At 36.4% G+C, this 19,702-nt stretch overlaps 1 protein-coding gene across 3 annotated transcripts in view; it reads left to right on the top strand.

The window, feature by feature from the left end:
- The window catches only part of THADA (THADA armadillo repeat containing), a 328,815-nt gene that overhangs the window by 73,517 nt on the left and 235,596 nt on the right, over nt 1-19,702 (top strand). For all 3 annotated transcript variants that reach the window (XM_069583453.1, XM_069583452.1, XM_069583454.1), the window contains 3 exons: nt 1,275-1,407; nt 3,952-4,065; nt 9,043-9,165. In XM_069583453.1, coding sequence (XP_069439554.1) covers nt 1,275-1,407; nt 3,952-4,065; nt 9,043-9,165 — 370 coding nt within the window. The remainder of the gene's footprint in view (nt 1-1,274; nt 1,408-3,951; nt 4,066-9,042; nt 9,166-19,702) is intronic.

Genomic DNA, 19,702 nt, shown 5'->3' on the forward strand with positions numbered 1-19,702 from the left:
GAGATTTGGTTGTAACATCTGTGGCTGAAATAATGTTTTTCAGGCCCATGTCAAACTTTAAAAAATACCTCCTTTCAAAGCAGTTGTATTGATGTATATTTTGTTCTATGCAAGACATAACTAAATTTGAGTTGCTATTAGGAATGTTAGAAACTGAAGTTGTCATTCTTAAACCAAACTAAAATAAAAAGAAAAAGTCCCCACCACGGAGTAACCCAAGATTGTATATCAACTATATTTCAATTAAAAACACACACAACCACATGTTTCTAAGAGCTCTAATTCTCTTTACAAATTAGACATCAGTTACCTTTCTACAGATTGTCTTCTTCAATTCAAAAAAGAGAAGAGTATTTTTCCTTTGGACTCTATCTCTTTATTTTTATAGTAATTTTTTAAAAATCCAATTATGATCCTCCTAAAATAATTGTCTATCTATCATTAAATATGCTGTTTCTTAGGATAATGTTATATAATTGCATATTAGGACATAGCCTGGTGGAGGAAATGGCAACCCACTCCAGTATTCTTGCCTGAAGTATTCTATGGACAGAGAAACCTGGCGGGCTAAAGTCCATGGGGTCACAAGAGTCAGACATGACTTAAGTGAGTAGACCACCACTACCAAACCACCACGTTAGGGCATACATTGAAAAAAAAATTGCATTCTAAAATAACAGTTAACATAGTAGAGCAGAATCTCACTAAGAGTAATGTCCAAATAACTTCACAATGTTTAAGGGTCTTTCCAACTTTCTTTATTAATTCTACATAGGATCTGGATGAAAATTTAGTCTGTAATAGACTACACTTTGAGAAACCAAAGGGTGATTTACTAAAATATAGTTTCAAAAATATGTTTTCTTTGAATATATATAGTTTTATAACTGCAGACTATAAACTATAATAAACTATAAGGTTATGTTCTCCTCACTGGAAATCTTGAGTTTTACAATATAGAACATTGGTGAGTCCTTGATTAACCTTCAGAACATTTTGGATGTGGGTGCAGGCTTAAATATTAAAGCTCATTTACAGATAAGACACATGCTGTGTGTGTTTTTATAAATAGAACCTGTCACAGCTTCAAATCCTAAGACCCATCATAAAAAAGAAAGTAGGTGCAAAGTAGAAAGTGAGACACTTTTAATTTCCCTCCTTCCGAATGCCAGGATTTTGTTCTTTCCTAACAGTGTTAATGTGTGTCAATAGTTTGTGCTTTTACCTTTTGGTACCTGATAATTCCAAATGTTTGCTTTACATATGCCTTTTAGGTGCCCTAATGTGAGTCTGCAAAAGCTGCCGGAAGAGTGGTTGTTGAGTGTTTTAGAGGAAATTAAATGCTGTGATCCTTCGTCTAAACTCTGTGCCACAAGACGCAGTGCTGGAATTCCTTTCTACATACAGGTATTATGCTTTCCTGCAGGATCATAGCTGGGGGTTTTGTTTGTTTTTGTTTTTTTGATAATAACCCCCCGACCCATGAGTGATCGTATTGCATAAGGGACATTTCTGTCTTTTCTGTAGTTCATTTCACAAATACTTTGTTATAATGTGTGGATATTGTGTTCCTGTGACAGATCTCTTCTTGGAACAAACCCTCTAAGAGGTCAGTCTTAAAATATGAACAGAGAGTGCTAGAGATTTCCGCCTGTGTGTGAAGTACGAAGACATCACTGCGGTGCATTCATTCCTCACTTCCAGGAAGCGCACATGCTACCTTTTTTTCAATTAGAAAAAATATTCTTCCTCTCTTTTCAAAGACCCTTAAGACTCTGTAGGCAACCAGTGTTAAAAGTTTCTTTTGAATCCTTCCGCAAAATGTCCATGCATGAAATAATCCTAATCCTAATGATAGCTTTTATAAGTGGTTATTTCACATGTTATCTCATTTAATCCTTTCTCAAGCCCTACAAGATAGATGCTATTATCATCCATATATTGGGCCATAGAAAAGTTAGGTAAGTGACTTACCAGTGGCCATAGGGATAGTAAAAGCAGAACAGAGCTGAGCCCAGGCACCCTGCCTCCTGAACACCTGTCTTATGAGAGAGAGAGTGTGAGAGAGAGTGTAAAAAAGAGATTTTCTTTTTTATCACCGATGAAAGCATACTCCACACATTGTTTTGCCCCTTGCATTTTTTTTTACTTAACATTATACCTCAAAGATTGCTCCATATCAGCATGTTCAGATATTGCTAATATTTCCACAGATATTGAACATATTTCCACAGTGTTGAAATTAAGAGACCATCACCTTTATGAATCCAAAGAATAAAAACTAAGTCCTCACAATACTAAACCAGACCCGACCTGAAAATCTTTAATATTCAGGAAGGTAAAATCTAGGAATAGGTTTTAAAAAAAAGAAAATGAAAATAAGTGAAATGAAGTCTGTTTTTTAGTGCCCCAGTATTTTTTCCTTCCCTTTGTTATTCCTCCCCCAAATTCCCAGAGTCATGACCTTTTTATGACAGTGGGTACCAGTTGGAAAGGTTGATTTGACCCATAGATCGCCAAGGTGGTAGATTTTAATGATCTTCAGAAATCAACCCATTCTGACCTAGTGTGTGTTTTTGCCTGTTATGTCTGTCTGAGAATAAGTGTTAAGGCAGCAGCAAGGTTTGGTCGCATATTTGTGCTGTGTGCTTATTTCTTGGTTCCCAACTAATATCATATATTGGTGATAATGATAGAGAAGTCAGGACTGCACTTTCTTAGCCCAGTCTTGAGAAGAATGTCATAACTACCCACAGCTCTTGGGGGGGAAAAATCACAAAAGCTATGGTTCCCAGGAGACACATTAGTAATCACATATGGCTTTCTTATTTGTTTTAGTTGAATAAAATCTAAATTAATAGAAAAATCTGCTCAGGAAAGTCCCCTTTTTCCTAGTATAACTTTACCAATAAAGTGATACTCTTGTTCTAGTGGAAAGCTCTGCTCGGTGTTAGCTGTGAAGAAAAACTGCCTACTTAGTTTATGAGCTTACCTTTGGTGTAGATATATATAAAATTTTTTTGAATGGTCAAAAGATAGTTTATGTATTTTCTGAGCATCAGTATGTTATGAGAAATTTCTTTTTTAAACCTGTTTTGCCCATGTAGTTTTACTTTTCTCCTTATGGGTTATAGATCTTTCAGAAGAAGCTGAATGACTTGAAGCTTTCACTCTTGGCAGCCAGTAGCTACGTATATATGAAATATCCTGGCTACTCACAGTCCTACACAGCTACTAACCTATATTCTGTCTGTGTATAATGGAATCATATAATACGTGGTATTTGTGTTTGTCCTCTTTCACTCAGCATCATGTTTCAAGGTTCATCCATATTGTAGCATGTGGAAGTACTTACTCCTTTTTATGGCCTCAAGTGGTTTGATACTACTATTTTTATGTTTATCAAAATGTTAGAAAGTAAGCAACTCTTGAACGTTCAAATATAGGACCTCTTTGAAGTTCACAGTATTTCTTTTGTCCCATGGAGTTTCCAGTGCTACAGTTTGAGTCCTCCAGCCTTCAGTCCTCTTATGAAGAATTGAATAACTGATCTATCTCCAGGGAGTTTCCACATCCTTACAAGAAATTTAATCCAGAGGCTTTTTGTTTTTCAAGTAAAGGGAAGTTTCCTGTTGGATAATTAAAACTTATTGTATCTGAGACCTGCCACCCAGTTATGGTCCTAGAAGAGTTATCAATAGGAGCTGTTTTCAGCTTCTTAGTAGTACATAATCAACAAGCCAAACTGGAGGTAACCATAGAGATTCTGTAATATCACCGCCTGATTTTACAGGTGAAATATGAGAGGGATGGAGAAGTTAAGCTGCTTGTTCAAGGCCACACAGCTTTATTAACTTACTTAACACCCCATTGGGGAATCCATTCTGGGGAATAGTAGACAGGTGTATATAAAATAATAGTCCTGATAATTTCCTTGTTGTTTTTCCATAGGCATTGTTGGCATCTGAACCTAAGAAAGGCAAAATGGATTTGTTGAAAATAACAATGAAAGAGTTAATCTCTTTGGCTGGACCTACAGATGGCTCACAAAGCACAGTCCCCAAGGTAATAATGGAAATACACAAACTCTGCTAGGAAGTCAGTGGTTTTAAATCTTTGCTGTACTTAAAAAGAAAATTTAAAAAATCTGTCAAAGATACAGAGCCCTTGAAGGTAAGACAGACATTTGAAGCTTATTTGGAGAGGATTGTTTTTGGTTTGGTTTTTCTAGTCCACAAAATAAACCATTGCTTTAGTTGGTATAGATTAACCAAGATGGTCTGTTTTTTAACTCTAGTGAAAACATTCGATTTAGACAAGGTATTTTACAATATTACAATTGTATCTAAAAATTTAAAAATGCATGTGCTATCATTTTCAGATTTCATGTGTGCTGCTTTGAGTTGATGTATATTTTAAAATTTAGCAGTTGGGTCTTCCCCTAAAATGTAGTGTCTGGCTTTTTGGTATATTCACATTTTAATTTTAGCTAATTCTTAGTCCTTTTTTGTCACTGCTAACGTTGGATTAAGTATATTTGTGTGTATGAAGTTGGGTTAAGTGTCCCTCACAGTTCTGCCCCACTTCATGGTAGTACACACCTGTCAGAAACTTCTTGTCCAGGGTTTCTTAGCCAATGCCTTGTAGTAGGATGTTCCTGCCCACCTGGTGGAGGCCCATGTTAGGTAGAGAACAGACTGAGAGCTGAAGTTTACAGTCAAGTACAGTAAGTACATATGGTTTTATGTCAGAGCCTGTGGAGGTATTAAAGGGAAGCCCATGGGCCAGACTGTGGACCAGTGGGAAAGGATGGGGTTTATTAACACATGTCACATAGTGGCCTGTGACTGTATGATGTAAAAATTCTTTAAAAGTTTTAAATGAAAAGTTACAGATCATCTTTCAGAAATGATCTGAAATCACTTTAAGATATTTTTTCCCCCTTAAATGTGAAAAATATAACTGGTTCCAGTTAGACCTTTTTAGACTATCAGTTAGAAAAATACTATTGTTTAATAAGAACATCTGAAAATAGTGGAATTTGGTTTTTAAGAGTGCTTTGAATTACTAACCTTACTCGACTTCAAAGTCATTGATTGCCATTAGTGATCATTTTTACTAAATCAGTAAAAATTTAATATTTTATCTCTGACCAGTCTTCTAGGTGTTAGATGATTTGCTTTGCTACTTTTCTCCCATGGTTTATTTCTACATATTTTTAAATGTATCCGAAATATTTCAGCACATAAAAATGTATGGCAACTAAGCAACATCCATAAAACCAATTCCAAGTTTAAGAAGTAAAACATTACAGATTGAATACACTCTAGATGCCTCCGTATTCTATTTCCCCTTTTTCCTTCTCAGCTATAAATCACTAAATGAAAAATTTCATGCATGTTTTTCATTCTTTAAGAGCTTTTTTTTCTCTTTGAATATGAATTGTGTTATCTACACATTGTTTTATTTTGGGTTTTTTCCAATCAACATATTTTAAGGTTAGTGAGCTCCAAGTTCATTTTAATTTCTGAGCAGAGTTTCACTGTATATAAATGTTTTCTTTTCTGGTTGGTGTGAAATTATTGTATCCTCCAGTTTTATTTGTATTTCTCTGACAACTGGTAGCTTTAACATCTCTCCATATATTCATTAGTTTTTTGGATAACCTCTGTGAATTGCCTTTTGCCTACCTTTAATTTGGTTGTCTTTGTCCGGCAGGAGTTGGGTTTTTTGTTGTTGTTTTAAAATTATTTTCCTGATTTTTTTTTTCCTTTTTGGTTATTTGAATTACACATCTTCTCTCAGTCTATTGCTTCTTTTCACTTTGCTTATTATTCTGTTGTTGCCCAGAAGTTTTAAATTTTAATAAAATGGAATATATCAGCCCTTGTGGTTTGTACATTTGGATATTGTTTTAGAAAGCCTTCTATAACGAAGTCAGAAAGATATTTCATATCTTCTTTATATAATACACCCTTTTCTCTTGTACTGTTGTACTAACACCATTTATCTCATATACTATTTCTGTCAACATATGTGTCTATTTCTGTGCTCTATTATGTTAGTCTGTCCCTAAATCACTATTTTATTTACTGTATTTTTAAAAATGAGCTTCAATATCTGATAGAATGAATCTCCTTTTGTTCCCCCCTTTGGAATTACCTTGGCAGTACTTGTCCCTTTGCTCTGCCATAAAAGTTTTAGAATCAGCTTGTTAAGTTCACCCAGAAAGCCCTTTTGAATTTTGGTTGGAATTTAAATTTATTATTTGGGAAAAATGACTTCTTTTTTTGATTCAGTTCATGCGCATGGCTTAATATCTCCATTTATTCAGATCTTTCTTAATGTTTTTCATTACATTAAAAAATAATTTTCCATAAAAGTCTTACAGATCTTTTATGAAATGTTCAGTCACCTACCTAAATTGCTGTAATACAGCTAATGACTTATCTGTAAATTCCATGAATTTTCTTTATAGATAATCATATCCTTCATAAGTAATGCTAAATTTGCTTTACTTTCCTGATTCTTTAAAACAGTTTTCTTAATCTTCTGGGTGGCACTTGTAGTAATAGTTTTGTATAGAAATAGAGATAGCCAGCATCCTTGGGTTGTTTCTGATATTTGCTGTGGGTTTCCTCTTTTCAAGGAAATTAGATTTTATTGAATGCTTTTAAGCATTTTTGAGATAATTGTTTTCTTCTAGAATTTGCAAATATCATGAATTATGTTGACTTTTTAATATAATATGACCTTTGCAATAAGACAATGAACTCCTAACTTTGAAATGGCAAATTTTTTTACATGTTGCTAGATTCACTTAAAAATTTGAAAAAAAATTTATTTCACATATTTTCACTGGATTTGAAATTGATATTAACCTGTGCTTTTCCTTTTTCATGCTGTATCTGTCCTTTTTTTGTTGAATTATACTAAGCATACAGAGATGTGTACAAATAATGTTTGCCTCCACAAAGTTTCACACGGTAAACACACTTCAGCAAGAAGTGACATTTTAGCACTTGAAAGCGCACTCATACTGCCTTCTAATCAGCACCTTTCCCCCAAGTATAACCACTAACTTAGTTTTAACACCTTAGGTTTACCTGTTTTTTAAAAAATTTCTTCTGAATGTAGCCATACATTTTATACTCTTTTGATAGAATTTCTTTTGACATTTTGTTTATGATATCATACATGTTGTGAATTATTCATTTTCATTGCTATATAGTAGTAGTATGTAATTTGAACTTCCCAAGTGGCTCAGTTGGTAAAGAATCTGCCTGCAATTCAGGAGACCCAGGTTCGATCCCTGGGTTGAGAAGATCCCCTGGAGAAGGAAATGGCAACCCACTCCAGTAGTCCTGCCTGAAGAATTCTGTGGACAGAGGAGCCTGGCTGGCTACAGACCATGGGGTCACAAAGATTGGACACAACCGAGAGACTAATACCTTCACTTTTCAGTATATAATTTGTTTATCCATTCTGTTTTGAACATTTGGATAGTTTTAAATTTGAGGTAATTAAGAACAGTGCTTTTAAGAACATTCTTTTACATGCTTAATGGTGAACATATATGTACATTTCTTTGGAGTAGATACTTAGTGGTTATTGGGTATGTATATGTTGAGCCTTTAATAGATACCATTTCTCAAAGTAGCTGTCCCTACTTCTTTTTTTTTTTTTTAAGTCCATAGCTTATTTTGATAGCCAGGCTGTACTGGACTGATGAAACAAACTTGGGCATTTCTCTTAATGGTTTAAGTAAGATTGGAATTATCTATTCTTTGAATGTTTGGTAGAATTCATCCATAAAATCATGTGGGTCTTTTGTGTGCATGAATGTGTGTGTTATTTTGTTGGGTTTGGTGTCTTGCTTTTGTTTTGGTCTATGAGTGAGATTTTTAACTATTGATTTTCTTTATATGATGGTAGTATCTCTATAGCTTTTCCATTTCTCCTTGAATTTGGCTTGATTAGTTCTGCTTTCTAGAAAATTGTTTATTTTGCCCTAAATTTTTCTGACTAGGAAACCAGTCAGTTAATAACTGATGTACCTTTGTAATCTGATGTACATTTTGTTTTTCTTAACTCTGATGTACCTTTAGCCATGTCCTCTTTAGTATTCGTGGCATTATTTATTTTCTTCTCTCTCTTCTTGGTTAGTCTCATAATTTGTTTCCATTTGAAAGAATCATCTTTTGGTTTTGTTAATGCTCGTGGTTAAGTCATTGATTTTAAAATTTTCAAATCTTTAAAATTTTCTTTTTCTGTTTTGAGTTTATTGTTCTTTCTCTATTGTCTTAATTGGACATATTTTCCAATCTTTAAAAATTATAGCTGATCTACAAGGTTTTATTAATTTCTGCTATACAGCTAGGTGATTCAGTTTTATATATACATAGTTTTTTATTTTCTTTTCTGTTATGGTTTATCATAGGCTATTGATTATAGTTTCCTGTGCTATACAGTAGGACCTTGTTTATATCCTTTCTATATATAATAGTTTTTTTTAATAGATGCATTTAAGGTGTATGTTTCTTTTAGATTCCACTTAAATGCATCACCCAAGTGTCAATGTGTAGCATCTTTATTGTTGTGCACCTCTAAATATTTGTTTTCTTTGACCGTGCTTTAAAATGTGTACGTTTTTAAAGTATGTAAGGAAACCCCTTATGATCAGAGCATAATCTGTAAGAAATTAATTTTTTTAGTGTTTGTTGAGGCTTTGCTTGTGGTAGGTTTGAGGTCATTTTAAAAATAAATGTTTCATGTGTGCTTGAAGAGAATGTATTGCCTCTGTTTCCTAGGTATAGGATTTGACATAGGTCTATTGGATCAAGCTTTTGTATTGCATTGTTCAAATCTTGCTAACTTAAAAAAATTGATTGATCAATTATTAGGCATGTTTTATTAAAAATCAATTTTATTTGTGAATTATTCATTTCTTCCTGTAATTTGTTAAGTTTTTTGTTTGGAGGTTATGCTACTGGATATATACAGGTCTTCAGCCTACAACTAATTTTGGACTTTTTATTCTAGGTTCATGCTTTAAATATCCTTAGAGCCTTGTTCAGAGATACGCGTCTGGGAGAAATCATTATCCCTTATGTTGCTGACGGAACTAAGGCAGCGATTCTGGGCTTTACATCTCCAGTCTGGGCAGTAAGTGCATTTGCCATTTATTTTCATTGACTTAATTATGGTCATGAGTAGATTTTAATAAACTAACCTTTCACTGAATGATAAAAAATACATACTGCATTTTGTTAAGGAGTTACTCCAAGGGATAAATCCTTGGGTCAAGCTACATTTTGACCCTTGGTATTTTACAGTTATATTCTGTCTCCTCTATTGGCTAATTAGCCATAACTCTTTGTTTTATTATTTTAGTGTTTGCTTTAGAGTTTATAGTATTAATATATATCTTCAACATCGTAGTCTGTCCTCAAGTAGTATTTTACCATTTCCTTTAAAGTTTAAGAACTTAGCAGTATGTACTCCCATTTCTCTCCTCCCAGTCTTTGTGCTCTTACGATAGATTTTGCTTTTATGTATATTTTAAATGTAAACTACATTGTTATTATTTTTGTTTAAACTGTCAATTATCTTTTAAAAAAAAAACTAAAACCATTTTTAACTGTACATTTCAGTGGTATTAATTACATTCACAATGTTGCGTAGTCATCACCACTCCATTTTCAGAGCTTTTTCATCATTCCAAACAGAAGCTCTGTACCCGTTGGATAATAACTCCCCTCCGCCCTCTTCCTCCCAACCCCTGGTAGTCTCTGTTCTACTTTTTGTCTCTGTGAATTTGCCTATTCTAGGTACCTTATGTAGGTAGAATCATATAATATTTGTCCTTTGTGTCTGGATTATTTCATTTAGCATGGTGTTTTCAGGGTTCATCCATGTTGTAGCATGTATCATAATTTCATTCTTTTTTAAGGCTGAATGAAATGCTGTTGTGTGGATATATGACATTTTGTTTATTCATTCACCTGTTGATGAACACTTAAACTGTTTCTCTTTGGCTGTTGTGAATAATGTTGTAGTGAGCTTGTATACTTGCACTGGTGTACGAGTAACTGTCTGAGTCCCTGCTTTCAAGGCATTTGTGTATATCATATACTAATTCTGTATCTAAGTTTTTGAGGAATTGTGTTCCACAGTGGAAGCACTGTTTTATACTCTCATCAGCAGTTCACAAGAGTTCCAGTTTCTTCACATCCTCATCAGCACTTGTTATTTTCTGTTTTTTTGGTAATAGACATCTTAACAAGTATGAAGTGATACCTCATTTGATGTTTTGATTTCCACTTGATGTTGAGCTGGAAGCAGAACAACTCTTAGTATCTGAACGTGTCTTTCTTTTGGATGTTGTAGGCCCTGGGTATCAGTGTGTTGAATGAATGCTGGAAATATACTCTATCAAAAGATGAAAAAAACAATCGCAAAAGATTAAAACGGAGGTTAAATGTTGACTCACTTATTTTGTTTTGTTTTTTGCAATATATGCAAAAACTTTTTGATTGAGAATTATAAGATTGTTGGCAATACCTAATATAATTGTTGGATTTAAGAAAGTAAACTTTAACTTTTTTTTAATGACTGGAGAAAACACCATGATTTTATTGTTTTCCTGCATCACTGTGCCTTGTGGAATAAAGAACACTAACCTGTGGTTTGTAGGCACATGACTGTGTCATTAGAAAAAAGAAAGAAAAGATTGGTAAAGGGAGAGGAGAAAAGAAGCTAGATCTGAAGAATAAGAGTATTTACTAGAAAGGCAGACTTCCCAATCAGTGAGCTGCACAAACCATTTCATGACTCTCTGATGAGCCTCTAATTGAGAGTCAGTATACTGCAGTATAGCCCAGGGCACAGACTCCCAGTGTAAAGAGGAATCCTCCAGGTTGCCAGCTGTTGCCTGGAAAACTGTACGGCTTCCTGTAAGAAAGGTAAATATCTGCAATCCTGCCTAGGAGCATTGCCTAACTACTCCTGAGGACATGGTGTTTACCTTTTGCATTTACAGGAAAACAGAGCAATACCTGTATATGGTCAGGAGAGGTAGGTAGGAATGTGGCTTGACCATCAGGAAGAGTTGAGATCATAAAACTGATTGCCAGAAATCCCAGTATTGTTTTCTTTTCTCCATTCATTCTGCAAGAACAGACAAATGTTCTCTGTGAAAGGCCTTCCAGAGAGTGAAACCCAGCGACTTTTCCAACTGGCAAAACTAAAAGTATTAGAAATGAATGAATCATTTTTTTGGAAAAGTCTTCTGAAAAGACCTTTTAAACAGTAACACATGTGCACTGCAGAAAGTTTGAAAATAAAAGCATAAAAGGAGAAGTCACGTGTTTAACTACCATACAGATATAATAATTTTTATTATTCCAATATGTTCTCTCTTTTTTTCTATATGGCTTTTATATGTGTGTAGTACTCACATATACCCTTAATAGTCTGCACAAATATATGTAAGTGCTTAGTGAAGTGAAGTCGCTCAGTCGTGTCCGACTCTTTGCGACCCCATGGACTGTAGCCTATCAGGCTCCTCTGTCCATGGGATTTTCCGGGCAATAGTACTGGAGTGGATTGCCGTTTCCTTCTCCAGGGGATCTTCCCAAACCAGGGATTGAACCCGGGTCTTCTGCATTGTAGACAGACGCTTCACCGTCTGAGCCACCAGGGAAGTTAAGTGCTTATCTATAGTTTTATTGGGAGGAATCTTCCTTTTAACACTGGTCATAAAGGAATCTTTTTGTTTCTATTCAGTTTGTGTGTTTACCAGAAGAAATAAACGTCACAGCTATAATGATCCATACTCTGACTTGAACATATTGTTATGCTTCCTTCCTTATAAGAGTCTGATCTAAGGTATCCTGTCAACATACTCAATGAACGTGAAGAAGTCTTCATTTTACAAAACAATTCACTGTAGCATTCTGTGTAAAGTTGTTTAAAGAGTGCTTTTTCCTGACGGTGTGTGAAATATGGTTTGATTTAGAGAAATCTTATTTGTACACATCTTCTCAGGAATATATCTTGTTCGTAAAGGTGACTCCATCTGTACTTTTGACCTAATTGTTTTTCTTGGTAGGTTAGATGGGGGAGAAAAAAAAGTAAAACAAGCTTAATTTTAATTTTACAGTAAAGGAACATTTTCTAAGAAGCATTCATGTATATATTTGTACAGATTCTTAATCTTTGTATTAAGACCACACAAATCTCTTCATCTTTACCACCTATTAGGCATTTTTAAAATCCAGGGGAAATGTATTATTGCAAAATGTTAAACACTAGAAATACAAGGATAAGTAAGACATAATCATAATAATGACTGTCTCATTGACTTTTTTCCTTGTGCTTGGCAGAATTTACATTACCACAGTTAATGCTTGGAATAATCCTGCTAGGTAGATTCTATTATTAGAAGCCCTGTTTTATAGATAAGAAAAACAAGTTTCAGAGAGGAGAAGTAACTTTCCAAGAACACACAACTATTATTTGTCTGATTCCAGAATCTGTGATATTATTGGGAAACATTATGCATATTTCAGGAAATGTAGTGAATACATACATCTTACTTATCTTGTAGGGTTTTGACCTGTCCCTCAGAAAGCAGAGCTGAAGATATAGCCTAGGTGCTAAGTTTTTAATTGAATGATACAAACCCAAAGCAGCAGGAATGTTGGGAAGTGAGGTGAGAAAAGACATTAACAAGCAGGCCTTACAGGTTAACCTGGAGGAAAACTGAGCTCGTTGTCTGGTCGTGTGGTGTTTCTTCTAGCCAGGCCGTGTGAAACTACCAGCTCTGAAAACAGTCCCACCCTCTGTCTCTCCTGGTCAAAGTTCACAATGTGGGCAGGTATTGGCACTACCCTTGGGCAGCTGCTAGAGAAGCCAGATCCAGTGCCACATGATGCGGAGTCTCATCTGAGTCTGCAAATGGATGAATGAGCCGCAGCCACCATTGGTGTCTGAGGCTTGACGCTTGCTGTTGAGAAATCCTGCCTGAGAGAGTTTCACAGTAGGGGGATGATGGGATTTGACTGATGGAGTGAAAAATGGAGTCTTGATTGTGAGGTGAGAGAAGGTAGAAAACCACTCAGGAAGATATTGTAATAATTCTGCCAAGTGATGATGGTGGCTCAGAATAGAGAAATATGAGTAAAGGTGGTGGCAAGTGATAATCGTCAACACATATGTTAGATGACGCTTGTTTAGTTAAAAATTAGGTACCAAACATAATTTTCTAGGTGTGTATACCCATGGAAACTGAGAATTTTCCAGGCAAGTTTTGGAATCGGGGACATTTCTGGGCATTCCCTTTTTTATGTTCAGATGCCTGATCTTCTTTCCCTGTATCCTCATTGCTGGACAGGTAACTCATCTTTTTAGTTTGCCTGGAAGCTCTGTTGAGTAGGCCACATTAGGGTCCTCCAAGACCCACACTAGGTTTATATTACTATCTGGTCCATCTGACTTTTCATCTCTTTGGGCCACCTCTGGTTTACAGTATGCAGTGGGTTTCAGAGGAGAAAAAAGAGCCTTTCAGATCTTCCCAGCAGGGCTGCCCCGTGCACTCTGTGCCCCTGTTGGCACTGTCTGCAGGTCCTCTGGTGGTTGTAAGGTTGCTGCAAGGGTGCCAGGCAGAGAGCTGTGTGGTGCTGAAACCCAGCCATGCTCTGCTTATTATACTACGTGCCATGGCGTGGAGTTTTATTCACTCACAGGAAGAGTGCTTTTTCTTTAATTCACCCATGGGTGATGTATGGGCTATTGGAAGCCCTGTCTCTTCTTTTCTCCTGTTGTGGGAAAAGTGTCTTATTACTTTGGAAGAAAGTCACTCCAAATTCCAGTCAGGGATACTACTACTACTACTACTAAGTCACTTCAGTCGTGTCCAACTCTGTGTGATCCCATAGACGGCAGCCCACCAGGCTCCCCCGTCCCTGGGATTCTCCAGGCAAGAACACTGGAGTGGGTTGCCATTTCCTTCTCCAATGTATGAAAGTGAAAAGTGAAAGTGAAGTGGCTTAGTCGTGTCCGACCCTCAGCGACGCCATGGACTGTAGCCTTCCAGGCTCCTTTGTCCATGGGATTTTCCAGGCAAAAGTACTGGAGTGGGGTGCCATTGCCTTCTCCGCAGAAAGGGATTTGAGACTTGAAGTTTTAGATGTTGTTTTCAAGGTCCATGGCTAAGAAGTGATGGAAGGCGAATTAGAATCAAAATCCCATTTAATATATTCAGAAAGATTTCTTTTTAGGATAAATTGGCACTGTGTGCTCTAGACAAAATATTTCATAATTCCACCCTCAAGGATATGACTGTCCATGAAGAGTGAAGATACATGGTATGTAAATGATCAGACCACATAGTGATTGCACATGGTAGGTTCTCCATTCATATTTTTAAATATTTGTTAAGGCAGCATTCTTATTATATAAGAAATTCATGTTATATAAGAAGATACAAATGTATAAGAAAAATATATAATATAGGGCTTCCTTAGTGACTGACCCTTGGACTGCAAGGAGATCCAACCAGTCCATTCTGAAGGAGATCAGCCCTGGGATTTCTTTGGAAGGAATGATGCTGAAGTTGAAACTCCAGTACTTTGGCCGCCTCATGCGAAGAGTTGACTCATTGGAAAAGACTCTGATGCTGGGAGGGATTGGGGGCAGGAGGAGAAGGGGATGAGGATGGCTGGATGGCATCACTGACTCGATGGACGTGAGTCTGAGTGAACTCCAGGAGTTGGTGATAGACAGGGAGGCCTGGCGTGCTGCGATTCATGGGGTCGCAAAGAGCTGGACACAACTGAGCGACTGAACTGAACTGAACTAGTGACTGAAACAGTAAAGAATCTGTCTGCAACGCAGTAGACCTCGGGTCGGGAAGATCTTCTAGAGAAGGGAATGGCTACCCACTTCAGTATTCTTGTCTGGAGAATTCCATGGACAGAGGAGCCTGATGGACTACAGTTTGTGGGGTTGCAAAGAGTCAGACATGACTGAGTGACTAACACAGACATATATATGTGCACATGCATACATGCTTCACAGACACACACTTAGAAACACACACACAATGCTTTGTGCAACCTTATTTTCATTAACCTAGCTCTTCTGGATCTCACAGAAATCTGTATGAAAACTTTTTCATACTAGAAAGGAAAGAAAAAGCATATGTACTCAGGAAAAACTTTGGTAGCAGTTGTCAGTTTGTAGCCAAATACCAAATCTCTATGAGCCATATGTTGGGGGTGTGATGGAGAAGGCAGTAAGGGAACAGGTTTTCTGGCATTTTGTTTGTGACAAGGATTGATTGTAGCTAGAGCTATTTGGGAACCATTCTATTCTGTCCATTTCTAACTTTATCTTGACTTACTCTTTTCTGTCATTCCTTTCCTTTTAATTTGCATTCTCTTGGTCCTTCCATGCTAATAAGCAGGACTGTTTTCATTGCCATTCCTGCTGTGAGTTTTTCAAAATATGCTATCGCTGTATATGAACTTTTTCATTACCTATGTTAAGATTTAACATCTATGAATCGCATTAGTATTTACTATCAGTGTTTTAGGAGTTGATGATGCAGTTTGTCAGTTAGTCACAAACTTTTTCTCAATTGTACTTCTTAGTTCTCCTCCTCATTAGCTTTAGACTGAACAAGGACGTGCTATGCTAAAGTCTTTGACCGTGTGGATCATAGCAAACTGTGGGAACTTTTAAAGAGATGGGAGTACCAGATCACTTTACCTGTCTCCTGAGAAACCTGCGTGCAGGCCAAGAAGCAACAGTCAAAAACTGGAAATAGAACAACTAACTTGTTCAAAATTGGGAAAGGAGTATGACAAGGCTGTGTATTGTCACTCTGCTTATTTAACTTATATGCAGAGTACATCATGCAAAATGCTGGGCTGAATGAATCACAAGCTGGAATCAAGATTGCTGGGAAAAATATCAACAACCTCAGATATACAGATGATTCCACTCTAATGGCAGAAAGTCAAGAGGAACTAAAGAGCGTCTTGATAAAGGTGAAAGAGGAACGTGAAAAAGCTGGCTTGAAACCCAGCATTTAAAAAACTAAGATGATGGCATCTGATCCCTTCACTTCTTGGCAAATAGAAGGGGAAAAAGTGGAAGCAGTGACAGATTTTATTTTCTTGGGCTCCAAAATCACTATGGATCATGGCTGCAGCCATGAAATTAAAAGATAGTTGCTTCTTGGAAGGAAAGCTATGACAAACCTAGACAGTCTGTTAAAAAGCAGACATCACTTTGCTGGCAAAGGCCTGCCTAGTTAAAGCTGTGGTTTTTCCAGTAGTCCTGTATGGATGTGAGAGTGGTACCATAAGGAAAGCTGAGCACTGAAGAATTGATGCTTTCAAACTGTGATTCTGAAGAAGACTCTTGAGAGTTCTTTGGACTGCCAGAAGATCAAACCTGTCAATCCTAAAGGAAATCAGTCCTGAATATTCATTGGAAGGGCTGAAGCTGAAACTTAATACTTTGGCCATCTGATGTGAAAACCTACTCATTGGAAAAGACCCTGATGCTGGGAAAGCTTGAGGGCAAAAGGAGAAGGCAGCAGAGAATGAGATGATTAGATAGTATCACTGACTCAGTGGACATGAATTTGATCAATCTGCAGGAGATGGTGAAGGACAGGGAAGCCTGGCATGCTGCAGTCCATAGGGTTGCAAAGAGAGTTGGACACGAGTTAGAGACTGAACAGCAATGCACAGGGACAGAAAGTGTGGGTGAACTATTAGAAAATAAAAAAGGGTCCCTAAAACAGATACTCTTGAACTACTGATAGTATCACACAGAAACAAGAACACTATTCTATCTTGAGTAACATGTAGTCTTCATGCTAGTTATTTTGGTCTATATCTACCATAACTTTTAAAATACTATGTTGAATAATATCTATATTTTAAAAACAGTATATATACTTCAACATATGAAAGTCAATTAATATATGAGCTATATGAATAAAGAACGAAAAACCACATGATCATTTAAGCAGAGGCAAAAAAGCAGTTGACACAATCTAACACTATTTTATGTTAAAAACACGTAATAAACTAGAAATGGAAGGGAACTTTCTCAATCTGATGAAGGCTATCAGTGAAAAATCCATAGTTAACAATGTACTTAGTGGTAAAAGACTGAAAGCTTTTACCCTCAGATTTTGAATAGAACAGAGATATCCACTCTTGTCACATCTATTCAACATTGTACTGGAGATTGTAGGTAGGGGAATTGGGCAAGAAAAAGAAATAAATATCAGCCGGATTGGAAAGAAGATGCAAAACTATTTCTAATTTTTGATCGCACTTATATATAGAAAATCCTAAGAATTTTACACACACACACAATTAGGGCTAATCAACAAGTTTAGCAAGTTGTAGGACACAAAATCAGTGTGCAAAAATCAGATGTATTTCTGTATACTCAGTTCAGTTCAGTCACTCAGTTGTGTCCGATTCTTTGCGACCCCATGAATCGCAGCACGCCAGGCCTCCCTGTCCATCACCATCTCCCGAAGTTCACTCAGACTACCAATAAATAATCAAAAATGAAGTTAAGAAAACATGTATTTATAGTAACATCAAAAATAAAATATTTAGGAATAGTGTAACAAAAGAAGTAAAAGATTTATTTGTGCAATGAAACTTACAAACCATTGTTTAAAGAAATTAAAGAAGGCCTCAGTAAACAGGAAGATTTAGCAGCATTCAGGAATACAAGTCAAAAGCATCAGGAAAATACAAGTCAAAACCTTAGTGAGCTGTCCATTTCATATCCAGTAGGATAGCTATAATTTAAAAGATGAACAATACCAATTATTGTGGAAGATTTGGAGAACTGGTGAAAATGAAATCCTCTTATACTGCTGGTAAGAGCGTAAATCATGCTGCCACTTTGGCAGTTTCTCAAAAGGTTAACATAAAGTTACCACGTGGCCCAGCAGGTTCATTTCTTGGTGTATACCCGAGAAAAGTGAAAACACATTCACACATAAACTTGTACACGGGTGTTCATAGCACCATTATCCATAATAGACGAAAAGTGGAAACAACCCAGTGTTCATCAAATGATGAGCAGATTTTTTTAATGTAGTATGTCCATAAAGTGGAATATTATTCAGTCATAAGAAGGAATGGCATACTGACAAATGCAACAACACGGGTGAGCCTTGAGAATGAAAGCCACATATAGAAGGTTGGAGGAATGTGTGAGATGTCCAGAACAGGCAAATCCATAGGGACAGAAAGTCTTGCCTAGAGTGGGAAGACGGGAAATGACTGTTAATGTATATAGAGTTTCATTTTGGAGTCATGAAAATGTTCTGGAATTAAGTAGTGGTGATCATTTCTACTTTGTGAATATAGTAAAATTACTGAAGAGTACCCTTTAAGATAAGTGAATTTTATGATATATGAATTATATCTCAATAAAAGGATCATTTTTTAAATGTCTTATAAGTTTATCTTTTGGTCACCTTTGGAGATTACTGTGGCATTGAACTCATTATTCTGCAAAGTGGTAAATTTATGGAAATAATTCTGTATTAACTGATAACAGAATGACCAAATAGCTCACTAGGGAAAGCTTTTTTTTTTTTTTAATGGTAGTTTTTCTAAAAACTGTAACTAATTAATGGTAGAACACCACTAATTTGCTGTATCTACTGGAAAAATTAATGATAGTCATTGGCCACTAATGAGGGAACTTGATGGTGAATGGATCAGGATGGTAATCCTTCTGATCCATCTTAACATTACTCAAAGACATTATGTGTCTCCTGCCTTCAGCCTGTTGAATCAAACAAGGGAGTTTTCCTTCTGCAGGCCCTCATTCAGTCTGTAAAACAGTCCTCTATGGTTTTGATAAAGTGTGCCTCCTCAGGCTTCCCCTTTCCTCTCCAGGCAGTCCTGTTTTAACTTTACTGCCTCTGGCAGTCTTTGTCAGAAAGTTTGGTTTAGGGCAAGATGAAGTTTGTGTATTGATTTTTCTTCTCGTTTTATGCTTTTGTGTGATTCTTTAAAAAAAAACAACAACCAACTTTTAATTTTATATTGGTGTGTAACCTACTAACAATTTTGTGGTAGTTTCAGGAGCACAACAGAGCGACTCAGCCATGCATATACATGTATCTATTCTCCCCCAAACTCCCTTCCCATCGAGGCTGCAGCATAACATTGAGCAGAGTCCCCTGTGCTACACAGTAGGTCCTTTTTGGTTGTTACTTTTAAATATAGCAGTGTGTACCTGTCCATCTCAAGGTGATAGGGTCATGGATGACTTTACTAAGTCATCTTCAACCTAAGGAGTCTTTGGGAACCAAGTCCATAGACTAGGTGAGAGGTAAGACCTGAGCTAGGTCAGAGGGGATGTCAGTAGAGTACCAGGACAGAGTGACTTGTTTGGAGATATCAGGGATTTCATTAATGTTTGTTAACTGTGGAATGGATGTAAGTGAGCTTGTCCAATTTTAGAGTTTCATTGCAATTAAGGTATGAATTGTGCCGGTGTATCTGTGGTCCATTTCAAGAGTTACCACACATAAATTGAGTCAGTCATGTGCTTCTGGAGGAGAGGTTACACACTGGTGGCTGATATGTCAAATCTGGCCCACAACTGTGTTTTATTTGGCTCCCGCAATACGGGTTTT

The sequence above is a fragment of the Ovis canadensis genome, chromosome 3 (assembly GCF_042477335.2).
Source record: "Ovis canadensis isolate MfBH-ARS-UI-01 breed Bighorn chromosome 3, ARS-UI_OviCan_v2, whole genome shotgun sequence".
Lineage (NCBI taxonomy): Eukaryota > Metazoa > Chordata > Mammalia > Artiodactyla > Bovidae > Ovis > Ovis canadensis.